Source organism: Cornus florida, unplaced genomic scaffold (assembly GCF_030987335.1).
Source record: "Cornus florida cultivar Cherokee Brave unplaced genomic scaffold, ASM3098733v1 CherokeeBrave_3.0.0_Hap2_Chr06, whole genome shotgun sequence".
NCBI classification, from domain to species: domain Eukaryota; kingdom Viridiplantae; phylum Streptophyta; class Magnoliopsida; order Cornales; family Cornaceae; genus Cornus; species Cornus florida.
The window spans coordinates 94,661,904-94,687,368 of record NW_026775576.1 but is presented as its reverse complement, the minus strand read 5'-3'; the positions used below and the strand labels follow the sequence as shown (position 1 = coordinate 94,687,368).

Here is a 25,465-nt window from a genome sequence, read left to right as displayed (position 1 = left end):
GAATCATATACTTAAAGCACATAATTCTTATAAATGAGCGTTGCTCATATGCTTGGTGTGCACTCTTGTGCCCAATTCTTTTTTGTGTGACTTTAATTCCGTTATTTTTGTGCTCCCACTCCACTCTAGCAACAAGATAAAAAATATGAATTTTATTTTTCTTTTTTATATCTGTATATAATTCAAATTTAAAAAATAACCCACGCTCGCTTTACGTGACTTAAAACTAAACCCAATAGTTTGTTAAAAGCTCTCAAAAAGACTTATGATCTATTATTATTATTTAATTGTCAAAAGTGTCCAAATGAATGAGTTTATCTTTATTTAGTGGCTTTAAATTTTTACTTTTAAATTCTAATTAAAAATTTAAAATTAATAAAAAAAAAATCATATCTGCTATTTAGACACAACTTGATTCTCCTACTGCCATGGAGTATTCAAATCATGACTCCACTAAAGTATTATGCCCAACAATTTGTGACACCTAAAGTTTCTTTAATTCTTGAACTCTACATATTTTGTCTTGTAGTTTTACGATTGATTCAAAGCCTTTTGGCATTATGAGGGACTCGAACGTCATAAGGAAATGACATTTATTAATATTTATTTGGCATCTCACATCATTAACACAAATTCAGCTACAATTATAAAAAGGACTCATAATGACCCACCTCTTTTTGGACATTTGAAAGTCCAATTAGATTTTTGCCATTCAAGGTGAAGATTGATTTCTTTAATATTAAAGTCTCAGATATTTGAATGCAAAATCTGCAACTTGTCCCAAAAAAAAAAAAAATAGTTTCTCTGACACGTCCATCAATATGTCTTTCACCCTCATAAAATTTCCTAACCATAAGCCAAACACAATAAATCCAAAATTGACCCCACTAAAATAAAATTCCAATTCTGACCCTGTATTGAGAACAACTAATGGAGTTATTTTAACAATTGACAGCCTAGCATGCCTCATAGGAATATTGATGACTAGGACAATCACAATTGTCAAAAATAATCACACATTCTAATATAATAAGACAATTTTAATAAATAAATAAAATTCAGAAACTATAGTAGTGTACACATTACGCTGATATAATGTATTATGGAAAATAATGGATACCAGTGCCACACAAAAAAAAAATAATAATAAAAATAAATAAAATAAAAATAAATTATAGAAAAAATTAATCTATAATCAACTAAAAACAAACAAGCTAAACAAATAACCAACCAACAAACCTAACAAATGAAACTGGTTAAATCGCCGGCCGACCGTCCAATTGTGACATTTCCGAATAGGAAAATTTATACCTCACATAAACATTATTCTATATAACTATTTACCATCTCTATCACTTCATTTACAATTTTTAACCCATCACTATCTCTCACTCAATAATCACCCATTTTACATTACAGAACATGCATTAGGGTTCTCGTCGCTGAACATTTGCGGCGCGTGCAGGTGCGGCGGCAGGTAAGGTGGCGCGTGTGAGTACTCCATGGCATAACCGGGATTAACATAACCTTCATTAAATGGGATTACTTGACCATAACCCTCATTGGCATAACCTTGACTAGAACTTGGCACGCTATAATACGAATACGGGTTGTATCCACCATAATATTCCATTTTGTTCATCTCGAGCTTGGTCTCGTCATTCCTTTTCCCATCTCCGCCGGCTTTCACCTCGCCTTCTTTCTTATCACCGCCGCCTCCCTTCTCTTTTTTGTCTCCGCCACTGCCTTCTTTCTTTTCGCCGCCTCCACCTTCTTTCTTTGGCGGGACAACCTCCACATTCCTCTTCAATTTTTCTCTCAAATATGATGCGAGTTCTTTTGCGTCCATTGTCCCCTTCACCGTGACCAGATCCTTTTGGTCATCTATTGTTACCGAGTCAACCTCTGTTCACCATGTAAGTAATCACCATTAATCACAAAATATAAAGACTAAAATGCTACTTATTCTGCCAACAATTGAAATTAAAATAACAACAATCATTTTGGAATAGGTTTACATTTAAAATAAAAACATACGTACTTTTGATTAGATTAGGTGATTATACATATAATTCAAACAAATATTATATACTAAATTATTAATTCGTATTAATAAAGTTTAGGTATCTCACCTTCCATCTTTGAAATGGTTTTTCTGATTTTATGTGTGCATCCTTCGCAGTGCAATCGAATCTTCAAAACCACCGTACTCATGGCAGGCTGGACAAAAATTACGAAAATGCAATATAAATTTCAATAATTAATTCAAATATCTAAAATTAAGTCATAACTAGAGCATTTGGATCCCCTCCATCACGCAATCATGATGTAGCCATAGTAATAATTTTCATAAATTTATTAAACTAAGAGAAGTGATATTCCTCTAGTTATCCCCACAAATAATAATAATAATAATAATAATAATAAATTTGTTGCACAAGATATGTAATTGAGAGTAGGAGTGGCCACATCGAATTGGATTAGACATCAATCTTAATTCGATCTGTTTCCAACGGATTAGGCAAATCTTAATTCGCCACCAATCCGTTATTCCACAGATCGAATCAGATCGGATCCGTATAATACCAGATCAGATCGGATTGAATCCACGAATTGGATTTTATCTAAATTATCCATTATTATTATTATTTTATTTTTATAATTAATATTATTTATTATTTATTTGTCTTTTAACCATAACCCAATAGAAAATATTTTAATTTATTTATATTAATTTATATATTTAAATAATTATTAACTAATACATCCCTAAAATCTATTAAATTATCATTAACTAATTAATTAACAAATATATTATTTGAAAAAATATATATATTTCACGGATCGGATCGAACTCACAGATCGGATCGAATTTTTAACAGCCCAATCTGTGATTCAATTCGTGAGTTACGGATTCGATTTGTTTGAATCTGCCACTGATCCGTGGGTGTGTCAATCCGATCCAATCAGTACGGATTGAATCGGATCGGATCGGATTCACGGATTATTTGTCCACCTCTGATTAAGAGAGAGAATAAATCTGATTGTCAAATTAACTTTCATTTGTTCAATTGACCTAAGCCTTTTTAAAATAAAATTGTTTGTCAAGTTAACTCCATTTTTTTAATTGACCTAAAAATTCAAGCTTTTTAGGGTTTTCTTAATTAACTATTAAATTATTAATTAACAAATAAAAGAGTTATAACAAAAGCCATTTTTTTTTTTTTAATTGAGCTTAATCTAACACGTCCTCAATCCCACGAATGAATACGTGAGTTATAAGCTGACTGCTAAGCTTCTTTTTTTTTATCCTTTGAAAAAAATAAAATAAAATTTGGGAAGGTGTGCTGTATAAACCCTGAAACCCAAAACAGCCGCGTGAACACGCAAACGGATGTTAGAATCGTACCTCTTTGGGTTTCTTATCCTCCGCCTTCTTGTCGTCAGATTTTTTCTCCGATTTGTCGTCGGACTTCTTATCTCCGCCACCACCGCCATCCTTTTTAGGCTGAGGAGAGATGAGGTCCACCTTCTTCTTGAACTTCTCTTGGACTCTCTCTCTCAGCCTCGCAGGGTCCACCTTCCCCGTTACCGTCAGTTTGCTGCTCGCACTGTCCGCTTTCACGTTTTCAACACCTTCACTCACCACCAACAAAAAAGGTCAGTAACTGCCGGAGTCTATCATGCGCCATGTGCGTAATCACGAAAAAAAACGTTGATGAAAAAACAATTTAAGGAGAAGAAAAAGAAACGATAACTTGTTTCTGTGTATATAAATATTTATAATTAAAAATTTACCTCCGAAATGACGAATTGATCGCATTGATAAGTAAAATAAAAACAAATCAGAATATGCATTCTTCAAAACTTTACAAATTTTGAAAATTGACCGTTGAATGGAGATCTATAGTTCTTCGCGATCAGCTCCGAATTCTTTTTTATATAAATTAAATTAGATCAATACTAACAAAATTTGTAACTTTTACAATTAAAATGATGAATTGATCACAAAAAACACATTGATAAAGATACAGAAATGAATCAGAATTTAAATTCTGCCAAACCGTTAAAAAAATTAAAAGATTTGACCGTTTAATGTGGATCTAATGCTCACCATCAAAATGACGAACTGTTCGTTTGGCTTTCTTGGCACAGCCTTCACAATGCAAGTCCACCTTCAAGACGACGGTGACTGGACCGTCGTCCTTCTTGCCGCCGGCGTCGGCCTTCTTGCCTCCGGCGTCGGCCTTCTTCTCTCCGTCGCCTTTTGCTGCATCTTTCTGGAACAACAATTATGAAATTGAATATACACACATTTAGCGATTATATATATATATAAAGTTTGTATAAGAAAGTATAGTAATTAAAGGGCCGAATTGGAAGATTACAAGACTTGTGGATCACTAACCTCACCCATTCGTTGCTAATTGACTCTTCTATATTGAATTATAGATTGGAATGAAATGATTTGAAGAGAGAAATTGGAGGCAAATGCGGGTTTATATAGAGGAAACGGAGGATGATGTATATATGCATCATATATGTATGTATATATGTTTATACATGGATGGATGTGGAGGTGATGATGTTCGCTGCCGTCGGATTGGACTAAGGGGTATCGGTGTAAGACGGTTTTGTTTTACGTGACAGGTCATCTAACTTTGACGACCCCCGATCCGGTGTTTTGCAGTAACCTTTTCTTGTAATTGATGGTGGTTGGTACATATTTTCAATTTTCAGATTAAATATTAAACAAATAACACCTGCCTAATATGTTTGATAAAGAAAAATATTTAAATACAATTATTTCAGATCCACCCGTATAATAATTCAACACACATATATTCATATTTATAAAATATTGATATTTCTTGTGATCTTTCTCAATAAATGAAATGATTAAAATGTTCATCAGATAATTAATGATAAGAGGCTGCTTTCAGGTACATAGTAACATTGACAGAGATTTAGAGGATAAATTTTTGAAGTCTTACCTACACGTGCTCGAAAAAATAAAAATAATAATAATTAATTAATGATAACAGTTTAATTTAGTTTATTTGTCAAAATGAATTATCTAATGTGAGACCCATACTTCTTTCATTTTAGGCCAGCCTTAATTAACAACTAGGCCAAATAATAGGCATATAAAACATTTTTCAATAATTAAATACATAATTGTAAAAGTTGTACATAAAATTTGAAATAATTGCAAGTGTGATTGCTTTCAAATGAAAATTGTATCATTTTAATTTCTAAAGAAATGCAAGTGAGTGCAAGTGTAAAAAATAGTGTGAATATATATATAGATATATAAAAGATTAGATAGAAATAGAATATATAGTAGAGTTATTTTGGTGGTTTTAGATGAGTCCGTGTTTGGTGGATTTGCAGTGTTGGGATAGTGGTGGACTCTTGAGTCAACTAAAATAGACCTCAAAGACTACCTCACAACGTGATTGAAGTTGTTGGTTCCGTTCCGTGAAAGTTCTCGAAGATAACTTTGTCACTAAGTAGTCGCATGTTCTGTGCTTTCCCGGAAATTACTCAAGTGGAGTACAGAGGATGTGTTTGTCTAGAAATAGTACCATCATCTCCTTGGTACTATGTACTATCCTTGAGTGCCATTTTGTATTCTAGGGGTGATTGAATCAAGTGGTTGCAGAAATGGATCATCAACACCAACCACAACATAAATTATTCACATTTTTTATTTTTAATGTTGCGTATTAGAATAAATTTATTTCAGTTAAACTCAACATACCATTAAGAGCTTTTACCTTTTAATAGACGAGAATCTTACAAAAATGTTGTAATTATGTGTTTGTTTGTTTGAATTTTTTAAATAAATATATAAATAAACAAATTCAAACTTTCATACTCAAATAAAAAATCTATATACGAAATAATACTATAAATATGTCTTTAAAAAAAATTATGCAAGAGCTTTAATGATTTGCTAGAAAAAAGAAAGAGCCAGAAGTCTCTAGAATATAAAAAATTTGGCATTCTCACAAACAAAATACGTGTAATTGGGATGACACGTAGGACCCACAACTCCTATGTGAAAACGGTCGAAAAGTCTGATTCGCACTGTGTTAAACCATTAACAACAACGTCATATTATTTGTAAAATAAATAAATAATAATTGCAACATTTTTTTAATATGCTGCGATAGTAAAATTTCGGACCGACCACCCATATGATAACCGAAATTCGAATTTAGAAATAATAATTTGTGATTCTGTCTAAAACATTGTCAAAGATGACATTTGTCTCCAATTATATATCTTGATAAAAAGTCTATATTACTTTGACAAATCAAACCCGACACCATAATTCTCTATGTTATCGATAACTCCATCTATCCCATTTTCGAGTCCAATTTACTTCCCTTGATTTTGATGTATTTGAACTGATTAAGCCTAGGTTAGGCCGCATTATTCACATGTACCTCTACAAGAATAAAACAAATTTCTATATGCCAGTTATTTTATATTTGTGAACTTCCTCAGCCACTTTCTATTTTGTAAGTACCCTGTTGTCCAGCGGGTCGGATTACTCTCCGTGTTTATGTCTTGCACCTTCTTTTTTTGATAACAAATTCTTTTCATATTCTTGACTTGAAAAAAAAAAAAAAAGAAAAAAAAAGAAGAAGAAAAAGTCTTCGGATTTAATTTTGATAAAGTGCAAAAAAACCCTCCTCAATTATGTCTAAATTTGTAAATAACCCCCCTAAACTATGTTTTGTGCATAAAATCTTCTAAATTATCACATTTAGTTGCAAAATACCCCATTGTCTTACCTATTTTCATTAAATAACCATAATATCATTTCTTATTGAATTACACTTTATATATTTTTCTTGTTAAAATAAATTATAAAAAAAATTCATACTAATTTGATGAAATATTCTTCATTAAATTTGCATAAGTTTGCCTTTAATATTTTAATTAATTATTTAAATAAAATTCTTAAATAGAAAATTTTGAAACAATTTAAGTAATTTCTTAATTTTTATGAATATATTTCATTAAAAATAAGATCATAATTTATTAATTTTTTATGAATATTGTTTAAAAAATAAGATATTTTTTTATACTAATTTTTTTTTAAGTGAGTATAATAAGTTAATCATTTTAGAAAATTACAGTTACAAATTTATTAATTTTTTCCATTTTTATAATCAATTGATACTGCTTATAAAATTAAGGTAAATGGTATAATTAATATTCAAATAAGATAAAATATAGTAAAAAAACACAATTTAATAAGAAATGACAAATTTAATAACAAAGGGTAAAATAGTCTTTTGTGATGAATTTGTCCTTAATTGCAACAAATCAATAGCTTAGGGGGGCAATCTTTAGTTCAAGAGTTAGTTGCAAAAAGTCAATAACTCAGAGGGAATTTTTGCACTTCACCCTTAAATTTTTTCTTAATAATTAATAATACGTATAATTTATTTTGTTTACTATAATAATTAGTATGATGCATTTCCATTTTCCACCCATAAAGTTGGCATAACCTTACGGCAAGGCCCTCAAAGAACTGTTCTGCGTCACCGATAGGTGGCCGGCGATGACTAATTCAACTTCAACAATTAGGAAAGAAAACGAACCAGTACCATCTAAGACATTTAATGCATAAATGAAATCTTTGACAAAATACCATTCAAATGATCTTCTGGACCACACAACCCTAGTTATTTATCCAGTCAATATCACAAAACCAGTTCTTCTATGATATTTTTTTTTAATCAGGTCACCTTTTAATTTGGGTTATATGTCTAATAAATGTTTTGATGTGTCCTAGAGTTTGAATCAAATTGGAAACTAAGAATAGCTAAATCTATCAAACGGAAATAGAATCGTTCCAATTTTTTGAGGTACAAAAAATACCACTTTAATTAAAGTTCTATGGTGAAATTAAACTAATATTGACCGCCCAATTAAATGAATGATGGAATCAATCTACCAAAAATCAAAGAAAAACTCCTTTGAATTGAGCAGCAAAGGAAATGAAAATGGCAACTTATGGGCCATGTGATACATGTTGAATGTCAAATTTTGAAGTTGACTTTTATGTCACTTTGTGGGGTACCCTATAAAGAAAGAGGGAGTGATGATTTTGTTGTGGAAAAATGATAACCATGGAGTCCCCAGATACTCAATGAGGACTGAGCCCTCCTCCTCTCAGTCCAGTTTTATGAATCCATTATCATTTTTGTAAGTGTAAATCATGGACGGAGTTAGAATTTGTTTGCTTCTCGGGAAAAATCAAGGGAAAATAAAACAAAAGGGGGAAAAACGGAAAGAAAGCAGAATTCACGTACCATCAAAGGGAGACCCAAAAAAAAAAAAAAAAAAAAAAAAAAGATTAAATTGGTCCAACATTTGCAATTGAAAAAGTCAAGTACAGTAATATCTTCTTGGTCAGATTAAATTGGTCGTGTAGGTAAAATGCTGAAGTGTTACAAACCAAAATAAATAAATAAATAAAAAAAACCTTAAAAAGTTTCTTGTGGTGAATGCAATGAATCGAACTGCAAATAATAAAAAATTCAAGAGTCAAGAATATAATGTAATATTCAAAACTTGATTAAATCAACTTCCACAAAAACAAGAAAATGGTTGAATTGAACGAAGACCAAAATATTGAATCATCTTATTCAATCCCTCAAATGACTGCTATAAAAATACATAATTTTACAAGTTCCTTAGCGGATGAAACACGTCATACGGTATCGTGGACAAACAACTCCTCCACTGATTAAACTAAAAACTTTTGTGCAAAAAGTTAAAACTTGGGATTATTTATTGGAAAAAACGCACACTCCACTTGCAGATATATGTATAATTGTGTGTGTATATATATATACACAGTTACACACATACAAATAGATACATACGATTGCCGTTCTGGGTGTTTGTTTTTTCGTGTGGCTACAAGTGCTTGTACATAAGTAACTGAAGGTTAGTTCAAGACTTCAAGTGGTATTTTTCTTTATTTTTAAAGGTAAGAATTTAACAAGTGGTATCTTTTTTTTTTCTTCCGTACAAATTCAAAGTTTTGTTGAAGTCTCTGATGAGAGATGGGCTGGCCTAGTGAGAAACAATGGCAGCCCATCTTCTGAGCAAACGGGCCAGGTTATTGGTTTCTTCAAGCCATAAAGGTTGAGTTTGTTTCTCCGTAGGCCTGTTTGGTTCGTGATATGATATTGTTTTGGGTGTTTTGTTTTTGTTAGAGTGGCCCATATAACGTTTGGAGGAGTTGGTATTGTTTTAAACAGTGTCAAAACAAGTCCAAAATAATGGGCCAAATCCATATCACCATATTGGTGATACTAGTTATTCTGACACTGTAGCAGTATAGCGGTCAACACATAACAAAAACAACCATGTTATATGGACCGCTACTGTAGATATGGATTAGTTTTTTTCTTAAAATCTAAGTACAATCTACTACAAACACTTTCAGTTGCATGTTACTAAACCCTAGAAAAAAATAAAATAATAATAAAAATTGTTCTGCTTTATATGATGTGAGGGTTGAGTGCTTTTTTTTTTTAAACCATATTTTTTTTTTTCGGAAATCAGTTTTTTATTTATTTTTCAAAGGAGGGGAGGGTTGAGAGTGAGAGAGTCCTGACAAATTCACAATATTGGATTAGTTTTTTTCAAAGTTTCATTTTGGAGTAGTGAAATTTTTAAACAAATTGACAACCAGTTTTGAAAAGGTCACGGACTTTTTATTGTAGTTAGTAAATTTTAAAAATGGCATTAGAAAACCGGAAGTGTTACCAAATAAAGCTTTAGAATTTGAGTTTTATCAATAATTGTTCACTTTCTCACTTCACTCTCAATTTTCTCACACAGATTTATAGCCAAAAAGCCCTAAAGCTTAAAAATCACGATCTGAAATAATTAGGGCAAAAAAAACCACTATCTCAAAAACCTAGGACTGGCAAAATTTATTCGATTTCATTCATAAGTATTTGACATCCTTGATTTTTTTTTTGAGAATTTTTACAATTCTTTAGGTCGTATCAGAAGGGTGTTGCATAACGCGGTAGTACTACGGAGTATATTTTAAGATGGGCCCAATCCACATGTCACATGGACGGACATGTAGACTCGGCAACGAGTCGGTTTTTTTATTTGTGGTGGTAAATAGCATTTGCTCTCCGATTGTAGGGTTCTAAATACTGTAGGGTTTTGCAATGACACTCTTTGTTTTTGCAGAAGCCGAAACCGTGTCTTCGGTGGTTTCAGAAAGAGAGAGAGAGCAAGAATAGATGCAGAAGCTTATAAAGAGAGAGAATTTTTGCGTAGGGAGAGAGAGAGAGGGTTTTCCATACAAAATCTGAAGACCTCTCTCGACCCAATTTCAGAGACCTCTTACATGGCTAACACTTTGATCACTGCATCAGAATCCAATACACAGGCAGATGGGTTTTTGGATTCTCCGGCTCCTTCCTCAAACGGATCTCTGTTCCACAGACGAATTGAGTTCCATCTAGCTAGGAAGCCATTCACTGGGTTTAGTAATGGCGGCGGAGATTTTCGGTTGGAGACTCTGAACCCAAACTCCGAACCCCAGAGACCTGGGCAAAACCAGGATGGTGATCCATTGGCATTGGCAGGGAAGAAATCAGATGGGTTTGAGTTTTCTGAAACTGGGTTGGATCCCGAACTCAGTTTCCGGATTACTTTCAGGAGAATTGTAAGTTATTTAGTGGGCAGTATTCAATTTTTTATTTGTGGAACGTTCATATTTATTTAAACTCATTTGGTTTTTGACTTGTGTATATATATATATATATATATATATATAATTTCTGCGTTCAGTTGCTCTATGCCGAGTATGCTCACTGTAGGCGCTTTTTTTTTTTTTTTTGTGGGATGTCTCAGAAGATTTTTATTGGGTTATCCATTTTTAAATTTGGTTATGCAATTTATGCTTACAGTAAATTTGATTTTTATTGGGTTTCTGTGTTTATTTTATTTTTAATTATTATTTTTGGCTTCTCAATGTCTTTAACGATTTTATTAGTTTTGAGGTTTTCTTTTTTTGTTTTTTTTTTGGGCAAGAAACTCAAACACTCACCCCATTTGTCCTACTTGAATCCTCACCTCTCACGATTCAGGATCACCTCATGTGTTGGATCCAGTATTTGTGTCATGTACAACTTACATAAAGCAATACATTGCTTACATACATCTGTTACACAACACAATACATTGGTTCCAGTGACGGACCCAGAGATTTGTATGAGAGGGGGTGGCTTTGAACAATAATAATGTATGGTGGGGTATCATTAGAAATTGAATGGGAGCATATTTAAAATTTTCACAAAAGAGTAGGGACATTTTTAAAATTTTTACAAAATCTATAGGTAATTTTGTAAATAAAAAACATTTCAGTGGGGGCGGCTGCCCCCACTGGGCCCTTGATGGGTCTGTGCCTGATTGGTTCCACACATCCTTCTTATGCAATGCAATACATCACTTACAAATCAGTGATGTAAAGTTGTTTCGTAAGCGATGTAAGGTAGTTGCATAAGCAATGTGAAATTGTTGCTGTGAAAACGATGTAGAGTTGTTGCATTGGCACAAGAGAGGATCTGGGTGAAGTTGTTGCCGAGAAAGTGATGTAAACTGTAAAGTTGATGCGTTGGCACAGTATAGGATCCAGGTTCCACCTCACTCACTTTGGGAGGTTGAGGAGATACCAGTAGACTACAACTCTTGTGGTTTTGAGTTTCTCTTTCACTCAGGTGGATTTTTTTGGGTGTATGGCCCATGTTTCTTGAAAATTTATTTTTCTGTTTTTTTTTTTTTTTTTTTTTTGTCCATTTCCTTTTTTAATCGTTTTTGTTTTTCTTTGGGTTGGTATAACAACCATTCTCCATCTGTGCTTGTTTAATTTTGTTTGTTTTAATGTTTCAAGGATTTTATTGTGGGTTTTCTCCTTTTGGTTGAGTTTTATTTTTTGCATTTTCTGTTTTTTTATTCGGTGTTTTGCACTTTGTGGTCATTATATATAATATTTTTTGAAGATTTACCTTTTTTTGTTCCTTTTTGTTGCATTGATTTTGATTTTGTCCATTAATCATTATCTGGTATTTTTAATAATTTCATTTTGTGTTCGTTTAACTTTAGTTGGGTTTTTATAAGTATTTATATGTAAAGTCATATATATAAATGCCTCTGAGTTAGAAAAGATCAGAGAAATGGCTTTTGATAGAAAATTAAATATAGTAAGAGAATTGAATTATGATAAAAAAAAAGATTGGAAAAAGAGAATCCATGTGGCTACCCTGTTTTTACGGGATGATTTATGAGGTGGTGGGATTTTTATGCACGTCAAATATATAGGAGTTAACAACCAAAATCCTCCCCAAAAGCTCAAATCTGGTATGATATAGAGAAAATAATGAATGGTGTATGGGACCTTCCCAGAAAACCAAAATTGTGAAGAATTCAACATCATCTTTTTAGTTTGTGGATTGACATCTCCACATCCTTAGAGGTGCACTAGTGTGCTGCTTCTTCTCGAGGGAACGCCCAAGGCACAAAGTAGATGTTGATCATACCCAATTTACCCTTTTTCTCAGGAATCCCCCATCTATTACCCTGGGAACTTCAGACTTGAACTCGGCATAACCCACATCACCCTACTGGATCTCAATCTAACACTGATTAGTAGACTCTTCTTCCACTTGACACATGGAAGACCAATTTGATAGCAGTTCTCCCTCTGTCCCTCATCCCTAGTTGCCTCCTAAGTCCCAAGTCCAAACTAAAATGGTAACTTTGGAAGGCAATTTGATGCAGCAATCACTCTTCCATGGGAACCACGATCCGTCCTCTCCATAAAGTTATCATGAAAAGACCTCACCCTGAGCGTGCCAGGTCTGTCAAACTACCATCTCAAGGAGTATGAGTATATGCTTCCTTTGAAAGTAGAAGCACCATAAAGCCTCTTGCAGAAAGCACCCATTGCTTTAAATGCTCATTATTTAAGGATCAGTAAATTGGGGCTCCGAAACAAGTTAACAACTCAATCCTTTTTTTTCATCTATAGAGAAGAGAGCCGGAAAAATATTCCTAATGTTTTAGTTGAGTTTGAATTTTGAGATTTACTTTTTTAATTAGTGAGTTCTGTCTTATGGGTCAGTTTCAAATGCCTTTGAAAATTTCACTGAATTATTTCATCTTTTGACTTGAGTTTGATGTGGGGTTCCTATTGGTATTCTTTCTCTATTGTTTGATGGACATTGTGTAATTTGAGTCTGCATTGTATGTATTTGAAGTTCTCAATTTTCATTCTCTAGTGCCAGGAGGTAGATTCCACATAATAACGCTATGCATAGATTATCAAATACGAACAATTGTAATTCATATGCTGGTAGTTGTTTAACACTGCACCACATGAAGGTTAATCCTAGCACAGGAGACGCATAGAAGATAATTCTCCCAGAGCTCACATAGTTGCATTGAGATGAGCTTTTTGTCGGTTAATAGAGAAGATTTATCTCTATAAGGTTGAAGGAGCCCTTCAGAAGTAAATATTGGATGTGTTGTGTTCTCTGGTTGCAGTAGAGCCTTTTAAGTGTGGATGGATCAAGAATGAGTCTCTATAGAAAATAAAAAGCAATTTATTTATATTGTTTTTGTGGATTGTTTTTGGAGGACGTCTCATGATTTATTTCTTGTTCAATCCAATTTGCTTCTAACTTTTCTGAAGATCAGTTGTTGCTTTGTTTTGTTTCCTAAAATTGAGTCTAATTTCTTACTTTTCAAAAGAAAAGAAAAGAAAAGAAAAGAAAAAGAAAAAAAAAAAAGAGTCTAATTTCCATCATTTTCTTGTTTTTTAATTGAGTTTCTTGATGTTATAAGCTCAGTATTATTTTGTAGTTCTTATTTATTTATATTTTATTAGAGTTTTTTTCCCTTATAATTTATATTTCTCTTGAGTTGTATATTCTAGTGCCTTGATGCTGTGTTCTTTGTTGTTCAATTTCTTTTCACATTTATGTTTTTTGGTTATCAAAGTTGGATTCCTCTTTATGCTCAAATTTTTTTATTTATTTTTTTTACAAGTGCTCCATATAATTTCATTGGTAAATGGCAAGTTATCAAGTTCTCTAATTTGTTGGTCGCTCTGATGTTGCGACTGTTTTAGAATTTCAGTCCACATTTCCCCCACCCAATTTTCTTATCAAAGTAGGATTCCCCTTCTGTTTAGGTTTTTATTTTGTTTTATATAATATTCCTTGTTTAATCTTTTACCAATGCTCAATGTAATTTAATTGGTAAATGGCAAGTTATCAAAAGCTCTAATTTGCTGGTCATTTTTGTCCATTCTCTTTCATTTTGACTTGCAGATTAAGTCCTAGATGCTTTCTTGGTATTTGGTGTTTTCAATTTGGTTTCTTTCCAAATGGCGCTTTTGATATTTAATGGGTTTAAAATCTGTGCCAAATCTGATGTGGATTGAGAGTTATCCATTTCAATTTTGTATTACGAATTTGATTAATTTGGCATTGTATGCTTTTTTTCTTATTTTATTATATTTTTTGTTTAAAATGTGGAAAATTTTGATTCCATCTGAGTTTATCAGGTTGTTTAAATTATTTTGTTAAAGGTGCGCGCCTAGGCTCCAGGCTCATACAGGCGCAACACTTGCGTTTGTTGTATGCCCAAGTGCGCATTTGACAACATTTGCGCCTTTAATATGGAATATGAATATGCTTTAATAGTAATTTAATTTTTCAATTGCGTGCCTCGTTTCGCTCAGGCGCACTCCTCGGTCGCCTACGACTCCAAAGGACCTCTAGTGCCCCTTGTGCCTTTGATAACACTGTATTGTACATGATGACGGTATAAATTATTTGCAGGGTGCTGGTTTGGAAAATCTTGGCAATACTTGTTTTCTCAATTCAGTACTACAATGTCTTACTTACACAGAACCTTTAGCCGCATATCTACAAAGCGGGAAGCATCAAATTTCTTGTGAGTCTCTTTCTTACTCTCAGTGTGTGTGTGTGTGTGTATGCTGTGTACAATTGGAAGGAGAAACTGTAGAAAGAATGTTGGTATACTTATTTATATTCAAAACATACTCAATTTAGTGCCTATTTTTCTCTTACTCCATTTCGTTTAACTGCCCAAAGAGGATAAGTGATCTATTATATTTATAAAGAGGCTAAGGATTATTTCGAAATGGGACTAACTATCACTGACACTCCCTTCTAGTTTCTTGTACCCCACATAGGGAGTGTTTGAAAATTCCATAGTATGTAAGAATTGGTGTCGCAAACTGTAAGAGTGAAGTTTCTAGTGAGGCTACAATTATAAATATATCTATATATATATATATGTATAAATATATTTATATGCATTTATGTTCTTTTGATTCCCTCTATGCCAGTCCTTAATTTTAGAACTTCTATTTGTGTTGAAAACAATGGTGTTTTTCTTCATTATAACTTTTTTTTCTTTTCAAAATTGATTCTTGAAGGTCGCACTGCTGGGTTTTGTGCCTTATGTGCCATCCAGAAACATGTTAGCCGTGCCCTACAAGCAACTGGGAGAATCCTAGCACCTAAGGACCTTGTTTCCAACTTGCGGTGTATCCTTTTAATGTTTATGGTGAACCATTTTCTTAAATTTCAGTTAAAGATTCTCCATAGTTTTCTTTTTTTAACTGTTTGCTTTATCTATGGGAATCTTTTATTATTTCTTCTATAATTGCAAAAAAGGGGTTTTTTTTTTGGGTTTTTATTGCAATGAAACTAAGGATGTTTTCTTAAGTTTTTATGTAATGGCCAAATATACCAACTGCCTCTCCTGCGCAAATATGTATATATCTTTATGTTGGATAAAATACACTGACCTCCCATGAGGTTAAGTGAAATTATACTCGGCATGAAATTCTGAAAAAGTAGCACTGTGCTCTCATGAACTTTGGCTGTGATAACGACCTCCTCTATCCAAAATGCTCTTGAGTTCCAACATACCAAAATGGCATTCAACCTATCCAGGACATTGTTACCCCTAAAATGCTATGAAATTTCCAAAAAGTCTTTGTTTATTGAAAAATTTATTGTTTTGACATTGTTCTGTTGTTGCGCACCGGGGGGGGGGGGTGGTTGGTTAACTGGAATGTGTTTATAAGAGTGGGTGTGTTTAGAGCCTGGAAAATAATCAGAGGTGGTGGGCCGGTGGCGGCAGCGGGAGGAGGTGATGGTGAGGTGGCAGTTGTGGTAAGAGGTGGAGAAGAAAGAAAATAGGTGGTCGTGGCTGTAGAGATGGTGATGGAAGTTGTGGGAGGGTGGCATCGGTGGGTGGTGAAAGGGAGATAGAGAATGCAGAGGGGTAATAATAGAGAAAGGAAGGGGAGGCTTAAAATTATGATGGGGCAAAATTGTCATTTTATATTGCAATAACATTAAAATATGAAGGGTATTAAGGACATTTCACATACTAAGTTGAAGCACGTAAGTGCAATTTTTTTTTTTCCCTTTAAAATTTTCACTTTGTGTAATTTCACTAAACCTCATGTGAGGTCAGTGTGTTTTACCCTTGCATATTTTCAAGTTTTCACATATTGGGCAGTGTGAGTAGCCATTCCCTAGTAAGTGCTTATTTTAGGAATAAATTATTATTATTATTTTTTCTTTTTTCATGGATTAAAGATCCACTAAGAATCAATGGTTAAGTTTAGTATATTATTGATATATATATATTTATATATATTTGTACATATATATATTATGCAGGGCATTTTCTTATTTTTATGGTAGAGTTTGGAACACTTGACTATATAATTAGGCGTATCCAGGAACTTCCGAAATGCTAGACAAGAGGATGCTCATGAGTATATGGTAAATTTGCTGGAGTCGATGCACAAATGTTCCTTGCCTTCAGGAGTGCCAAGCGAATCACCAGGTGCTTACAAGAAAAGTCTGGTGCACAAGATCTTTGGTGGTAGACTCTGTAGTCAGGTAACTGTTTCTTGCCTGTATGGTATATGTTGCCTTTGGCAATGACTCAGAATTTGCTTGCGGTACTTTGAAATTTCCTAGGATCCGATTCCCAAACCTTTCACTTCTGATGGTTCCCCCCATATTTTTTAAAGGTGAAATGCATGCAATGTTCCTTCTGCTCCAACAAGTTCGATCCATTTTTAGATTTAAGCCTTGAAATTGCCAAGGCGGATTCATTGTATAAGGCACTTGCACACTTCACCGCCAAAGAGCAGTTAGATGGAGGGGAGAGGCAGTACCAGTGCCAGAAGTGCAAGCAGAAAGTGAAGGCAATCAAACAGCTTACAGTTTACGAGGCACCTTATGTTCTTGCTTTCCACCTAAAGCGGTTTGGTTCATATGTATCTGGACAGAAGATCGACAAGAAAGTTGAGTTTGGTCCCACATTTGACCTAAAACCTTTTGTCACTGGTCCTTATGTAAGTTGAATTTTTACTAATACCAGTTTCATTTCTACTAGAACATATAGGTTGACTGTGCGACACTATTTTTCAAAGCATAAAAGATTTTAAAATTTAGAATTTCTGTTACAAACAAAATTGAAATTTTAATCGAGATGTACCACTTTCACTCATGTTCCATATCTTCATTGAATTTGTGCTGTATATTCTGTTTTTGACCTTAATTAAGAGTGGTTGAATTCATTGTTTAATTGCTGCCGGGGAAAAACTATTTAAGAAATGTATAGCTGCTTAAACGGAAAAATGGCCTGAGAAGTTATTTTTTAGCTTCATCACTACTTCTATTTTGTTTGTTTGTTTGTTTGTTTGTTTGTTTTTAAAATGAGGGTAAGGGGAATCAAATGGGGAACACCGAGGTCTGAGTGGAATAGTTAATAGTTTTCACCTTATTAGGCCTTTCTAGGCACTTAAATCTGGATTCTTTTTGTTGTTTTTCTCAAGTTTCCATAACAATTTTCCTCGTCATTTTGCATACTGTTTATCCTTATTTTTTCAGATCTATATATAATTTGTCGAACATATTACAATTCCAAAGTTTCCAATAGGGAATGCACGTCAAAAGGAAAGGTAAATCATTGCTACCAATTTTGTTAATTGTATGTCAAGTAATGTAATTAGGGGTTCACAAGCATATGGTATGGTAGTGGTATGCTGAGTCTTAGATGGTAGATTTTTTAGGCTGAGAACTGAGCCTAATATATTGTCACTCTGTCCTACTAAAAATTGCTAATAAATCAGATTAGCTCTCTGTCAGATTCTTGCAATTAGCCTAGTGGTTAAAATATTATAAGGACATTGTAAGGGTCTGACAACTCTCCGTGTCTTTAGATGCTTGGTAGATTTACAGTGTTATTTTAAAATTTTCTATGTGCTTCCACTTCTGATTACGATGATTATTATTTTTCTCATTATCTCATAAATGGCAGGATGGAGATCTTAAGTACACTCTTTATGGTGTTTTGGTTCATGCTGGTTGGAGTACCCACTCTGGTCACTATTACTGCTTTGTTCGCACATCAAGTGGCATGTGGTACTACCTTGATGACAATAAGGTACTAAAATTAATTTCATTTTCTTTTTATTCTACCATTATCCACGGGTATTTTCCAGGAGTTGTTTTGGCACACATTCTAGTCCATTTTATATCAATAATTTTGTTTATTTTTTGTCTTTATCTTCTTTGAAGATAATTTCTATTTTTATTTCATGTAATACTTATTATGGTTTTTCAATTGTCTGTTCAGAAGATCCAAAAGGATCTCTAACTTTTAGGATTTCAATAATTATCTTAAATTTTGGTTAATCATTCAGACCCGGTACTTTAAATCCCCCACAAGTTTTGACATTTCGATAACTCTTGAAGTGTCACGTACCTACATCAAGTCCCCTAGGGCTTTAGATATAATGCCGGGCTCTAAAATTGGCTATTATATGAACCTTCCATTGAGCTAAAATACATCTATGGTGTGCATGGGACTGTGACCAGAGCATTGGCAAACTATACAGGATGTAGTGCAGTGTCAAAACTTTGTGGCTAGTCCAAGAAATTATGCGAAGCCATTTCAATGTTTGAGTGAGTGGCAGTACTTCAAATTTGTATCATCATTTTTGGCGAGGGCTAAGCTTTTTGTGACGTCTCTTTTTATAATGATATCATTATTACTGTACTTATCCCTTAAAATGCTATATAGACCAAAGGATGGTAGATATTCTTTTCCCATGTTTGCTTATTTTTTCTGATCTCTAGAACCTTAATTATCATGTTGCCTGGATATATATAACCTGGTGGGTTTAAACTGCCATATTGCTTCCATATATGGTTTGGAAAGACAATAGACTACCATGTTGACCAATATGTAGTTAACCCAATGTGCATATACTTGTTCCATAGTTAGTTCAATTGTTATGCAGATTACTTTATTAGACCCCGTATTATGCTGTTGCCTTTTTGAGAACTTTAGAATCCAAAAATTTCATGTTTCCTTCAAATATGGTTTGTATGGATCATAGGCTTCAACGTTGCTTTGTACTTAGCTGCTTTGATTCATGACTAATTTGGAAGTTTGAAGACTCGGTTGTTGATGTGGATTTGGTGTAACAGATGCGGGGCTGTATGGGGTGTAATTTAACGGAATCAGTTATCATTGTGGAATCGTTTATTATAATAGTGCTACCTGCCGCATAGTTTACCATTAAAATTATTTTCTGTCCTATGTGAAAAAACAGTTATTGTATGCATGACTTGTGGTGATCATGTTTACAATGTCAATTTTTCTTAAAGATAAAAAGGTTGAACACTTTGAGCCTCGCTCATATTGTTTCTAGCTAGGATTCAGGGGTGGACCCTGAAACTTCTGTTCCTATTAACTGATGTGTGTGTATTAATATATTATAACGGGCTTAAATTTTCTATTCAGATTTGGGATTTGTTTCAACTGGATTAAAGGGCCCAAGTTGACATATTTTACAGTCTTGGGGTTGGAGGCCAATAAAATACGCTATGGACTTGTGCTTTGGGTGTTTGGGGGGGGGGGGGGGGGGTGGCAATTCATATTTTTGTATCAAACTACTACAAATAAAGGCCTATAACTAAAGGGCTTTTGAATTTTTTTTGGGTACCATGGCCCCCCCTTGGTCCTCGTGACTGTCCGTGTCATACCCTATATTTTAGTACAGTCACTTATTTGTTATTATGATTTCATTAATGTTTATTTGAATTAATTTGTATATTCGGTTGAGTGGTGAATCAATGTTTAGAAATTTAATTACATAGGAAAGCAGGTTCATTAGGTAGAAAGTGTAAAATATCAAGGCTATATGACTTAAAGTACATGTGATGTTATTGAAGTCAGATACATATGTCCTTAGGTAATTAAGTCTCCATCTAACAGGTACACGTGTGTGTGTGTGTGCGCGCGTGTGTGTATATATATATATATTCTATGTGAACATATTTCTAATGGTTAGATTACCTGGTGCTAATGTTCATGTAATATGTAGTGGTTATGAGATTGGGAAAAAAAAGAAAAAGAAATTACACCTATTTATTTAATACCAACAATTTGACTGAGATAGTGTTGTAGATAGAGCCAAGAATGGAAAATTAGTATTCTTCTAGTAACCTTGTTGTGGTTGAATAAGGATTGCTGAGTTGTTTATTGCTACAAGGAAACTAAGGATAACCTTTCTAAAAAAATATCACAATGTCAACTCATATCGCAATATTACACCTAGGAAAAAAAAGGGTGTTTTTTTGGGGGCTTCCCCTATACTCAGAGACCGAACCCAGTAGAGCGTGAAAACAGCAAAGAAAAGAGAACCCTATACTCAGAGACCGAACCCAGTAGAGCATGAAAACAGCAAAGAAAAGAGAACCCTAGCCTCCCCTCCTTCAACTCTTCTCTCTCAAATTCAAGGCAAAGAAGAGGGAATTTGTCAAGGGTCCAAGAACGGAAAATATTTATCTCGACAGTCTCTATGAGACTGAGGTTCGAAAAGCTCGAATTGAAGGGGTTTTGATAATTGAGTGTTTCGAGTTTAGCACTAGAGGTAGGGGTGGTATACTAACCCTAATAACCCATAATTATATGATTTGTCGTTCCTTGTATTTCTTATATACCACATATGATGGAAGTTTTTAATTATTCCTCATATATTTGGTTGGGTCTTGGTCTGGTTGAATTGTTTTTAAAGTGAGGTTATTTTGCCTTTTAATTTGTGATCTGTATTGATTCTTTTGAGGAATTACTTCCCTTACGGATTTATCTAATATGATACAAAACAGGTTGTCCAAGTTAATGAGAGGAAGGTTTTGGAGCAGAAGGCCTACATGTTGTTCTATTTCCGAGATAGGAAAAATTTTGCTCCAAAGAAGCCTGTCAATATTGTCCAAAAAGATAACTTGCCCATGAATGCCATTGGAAATAAAGCACATTCAAGTTCGAGCAAGAATTTGAAGGAAATGATTCATAACATTCCAATTGAGAAAAAGTTAAATGGTGCAGTTTCTTCTGCTTCTGTAGACCAAAGGGGTGCACTAAATGCATGTGCAGCAAAAGTGACCATGGAGAAAGAAGCATCTGTTCAAAAAATTAATGGCCCGATGATGACAGAATGCAACAAGGACACTTCATTAGAATCTTCAACTAATCTGCTACCATTGAAGGATCCAGAGAAGGAGCTTCCTGTTTTGAACCTGAGTGGTGGAGATTGCTTGCCAACATCAGCTCCATCTGTTAGGGGCTATAGAGAGACACTTAAACTTGATAAAGCAATGATCACAACAACTGCTGGTGAAGTTAGTGACAGCAATCATGACAGAAGTACAAAGAAAGATCTGAATAATTCTGTTGCCTCACCACCCAACTACAGTGGCCACCATAACCCTTATACCAAGAGAGATTTGACGGACTCAGTTGCCATGCCTCCCAACAGCAATGAAGACAGAAGTACCAAGAAAGATCTAAGTGGCTCGGTTGCTATACCAAGTAACTGCAATGGCACATATTTATCTGCTGGAGATATCTGTATCACAGAGGAGACCCAGTCTCAGAAGGTATCCAGATAATTTAAGTTCAGGATGAGGCTCCAGTGTCTTCGTTTCTGCCTGGGGTTGTAAATTTCACTTCCCTTTTTCTTTTATATAACATGTTCTCTCTTTTATCCGTCCAGAGTGATAATAATGCTTCATTGCGGGATCCTAGTAAGAAAAATTTCCTTGTGAGGTCACTAAATTTGACAGGCAATGAAGATAGTCGGGTGAGTATCTTTATTCTTGTAATACCTTGAACTTCAATTTTAATTGCTTGGTCAAATCTTAAATTCTTCAATTTTCTTCCTTCTGTTTCTCTTGTTTACTTTTGCTCCCAAGACTGGAGGAGGTTTTCCTAAGCAGAGTGCTGTCAGCGGTCCCCGAAGTGAAAAGGATGGTGATATTGGTCAGAGAATGGTGGATACTAGAGCTGTAGAATTGTCAAGCTTACTAACCACAACAGCTATCTCGTTACTCAGGAAAGCTGTTGACAGCAATCCCCCCAAAAAAATAAAAAAGAAGCTCCTCAAGTGCCAGATTAAGAGCGTGCATCTTGGCTCAAACATCCTTTTTGGTGCATCCTTGAGCCTACGGAAGAAAAACAGCCATAAACGAAGCAAACGGCGTCATTTAAAGGTCAAGAATCTCACTCAGAATCACTTTTTGGATGTAAATTGTTTCCCAGCAGATCTTGGCCCATCTACGTCTGAGAAAGCCAGGACAATATGCCTTGCTGGCTCAACTCCCCCTCGAAGAAAAAAGATGAAATCCAGATCAAATATGAGAGATGATGGTGCTGTTGTAAAGAATGACGCAAACTGTTATGGTGATATATCAATGAGTCTCGTTGATGAAGAATTTAGAAAGACAGTTGGTCATTGTGGCAATATGCTTGCAACTGATGAGCAACCTAAAAAATATTCAAGCTCTGCTTCAGTTGGAATCCAGTGGGACGCCAGAGGAACTAATGGATCAAACGACAGCAGAAGAGATACGACGCAGAATGCTTTTACGAGTATGCTTACCAGAGGAGTAGAGGAGACAGTTGGTAAGTGATCAATTGGATATTTCTTTCCATCTCACTGATCATTTTGTGGCACTCAAAACTTCAGGAATACTTTGAACCTTGCCTATACACCCTGGCCTTCAGCCATTCATGTGATAGAATTGCTTGATTTAATTGTCATTCTTTTTGACTAATATTATTGATTGCAGTTGCCCGTTGGGATGGGATTGAATTGCCTCGACATCAGATTACAGGATCAAGTAATCCCAAGAATGCCAGTATTGGTTACGTTGCAGATGAATGGTGAGTTGATCTATATTAAGCTATATGCATTGTTTCCTGTGGTTTAAGTTAATTAAATGTTAAACAATTGATGTGGTGGGCCATTCATTGGCAATGGCTGTGGAATGGGATGGGGGTCAGGCTACGTCAAGGGGGTGGGGTACAACCACCATGGGTAAATTCGTGCTAACCCATGACTTATGGGTGACTCGTACCCACCGCTGTAAAAGCTAAATGCATATTTTATTATTATATTGTATTGATAAATCTAAATGGTATGCATGTCTTAGCAATTAGATTCTCACCGTTTATGCTTATTCTGAAATTATTTCTGGAAAAAAATTGGGTTGTTATAGTAAGGTTCTTTATTTTGTATTATTCCACTCTTGCGAACACACTTCAAAGCTCAAGTCCATGCTGTAAATTTAGAATCAGTAGCGTTAAGAGTTCCTTAAAATTTGGATTCTGTTGAAGGCTCTAAGGAAATATAAACCTACTGACTTGATTTATTGCTGAATATCAATAACCATTGTATTTGTTTCACAAATTAAAATTTTATCCTTTTCCAAGTTGGGTGTGCTTCCTCAACCCTAACCCGGATGACACTATTCTACGTTGTGTTTTCATGAACTGAGTTGGCGGTTGTTTGCCTTGGACCAATATCATTGCTTGAAAGATCTGAAGAGCTTGTCCCATTCGCTTCCATAATCCTTATTCTAAAATGGAAAAGTAAAGCTATAGAAAAAGAGTTCTCATCTTTTTATTTGTTCTTTCTTTTGGTCCTTCCGATTATTAGCATAAAACTTCAACTTCTTATCCCCAACCTTGGACTATCATTGTTACGATTCTTGACACCTGACCTCCCCTTTGTGCAAAGCCCTTGATACCGAGGTAGATATCATTTTGTATGCTACCTGCATGCTGCAGAACTGTTATGGTCAAGTTTATGCACAACATTTTAGCTGGATTTAGTACTTGTTTTTTGTTTTTTGTTTTTATTTTTGGTTATAAAAAAGGATGGGAGCATGTATGTGCTTGTGTTACACATTGTTAAGCCTTCCACTTTATCATATCCCCACTGATACTGAGAGATCCAGCCTGCGTTACAGTGATTTTGGTTGATGTTTTACTCTTTGTGCACTATAGATAAATTGCAGTCTCTGAACACATACATAATTGTCAAATTCAACAGGGATGAAGAGTATGACCGAGGAAAGAGGAAGAAGATAAGGAGCTCCAAGAATGACTTTAGTGGGCCAAATCTATTCCAAGAAATTGCAAGTAAGAAGGCAAAATTAAATAAAGCAAAGATGGATCAGTCGAGCTCTGGAAACAGACCATTCAGGATATGATAGGAATATCACGGAGATAGCCAGGATTGTTGGCCAAGTGTTATATTTTTGTAGCAATTATTATTGTCGTGCTAAGCTGAGCTGAGATTGTATCAAGGGCTTGCTTTAGAAGCAATCAGACTTTGAGGATTTTTCTTTCGCAATATATTTTCTTGGTTTTATTTATTTGGGGATCCATTGATTTTGTTCGAAAACTGTATAAGCTGTGAGAGCTTTGTTGTTTGATTAATGTATTGTGCTCTACTACTTAATGAAATGAGACTTGTTTTTCTTTCTTTATGAGACGAGGGTTGAATCTTGGCCTTTACTACACAGTAAGGCACTATTTCATTAACTGATGGTTGAATTTGAACTTAATTCTCATCCTCACAGCTAATGAAGTCTTCTAATTCAAAACTGGTTCTTGTGCCCCCTGTGTTGGCGTGTTTAAAAGGAGTTGGTACCATCTCTAGCACATGATTTTTAACTTTCATGAACCTGACCAAGTTTAATCATAAGCAAACGAGACAACGCCTAGGCCTTGATTTTTCAGAATACATCATCACCCGTGTTGACGTGCAGGCTATAGTTCTTAGAAACTTAAAATATAGAGTTTAATTCATAAAATTGCACTGATAAATTTGAAGAAGGAAAAGAGAGAGAAGGAAAAAGAAGAAAGAAAATAAGGGAGTAGCTGCAAAGTGTAGTGATTTTCTTTGATCGGTGTGGCCTGTTTGGCTGCTTTCAGCTTTGGAGGCTGATTTGTCTGTTGTTGTGGCAGCCGTTGGTGCTGCTTT

At 34.4% G+C, this 25,465-nt stretch overlaps 2 protein-coding genes across 2 annotated transcripts; one reads left to right on the top strand and one right to left on the bottom strand.

The window, feature by feature from the left end:
- Window positions 1-1,139: 1,139 nt before the first annotated feature.
- On the bottom strand, window positions 1,140-4,589 carry LOC132313012 (heavy metal-associated isoprenylated plant protein 3-like). Its single transcript, XM_059811615.1, has 5 exons — window positions 4,409-4,589; window positions 4,115-4,280; window positions 3,410-3,636; window positions 2,133-2,220; window positions 1,140-1,905 (listed from the first exon to the last, which is right to left on the bottom strand). Exons 1-5 carry the CDS (start codon window positions 4,415-4,417, stop codon window positions 1,409-1,411), a joined length of 987 nt encoding a protein of 328 aa, XP_059667598.1. The 5' UTR covers window positions 4,418-4,589; the 3' UTR covers window positions 1,140-1,408.
- A 5,586-nt stretch (window positions 4,590-10,175) lies between these two features.
- Window positions 10,176-24,968, top strand: LOC132313009 (ubiquitin carboxyl-terminal hydrolase 23-like). The gene is made up of 11 exons (XM_059811613.1): window positions 10,176-10,726; window positions 14,907-15,021; window positions 15,530-15,640; window positions 16,843-17,015; window positions 17,150-17,476; window positions 18,445-18,570; window positions 21,303-22,073; window positions 22,190-22,276; window positions 22,389-23,097; window positions 23,265-23,358; window positions 24,530-24,968. Exons 1-11 carry the CDS (start codon window positions 10,406-10,408, stop codon window positions 24,687-24,689), a joined length of 2,994 nt encoding a protein of 997 aa, XP_059667596.1. The 5' UTR covers window positions 10,176-10,405; the 3' UTR covers window positions 24,690-24,968.
- Window positions 24,969-25,465: the final 497 nt, after the last annotated feature.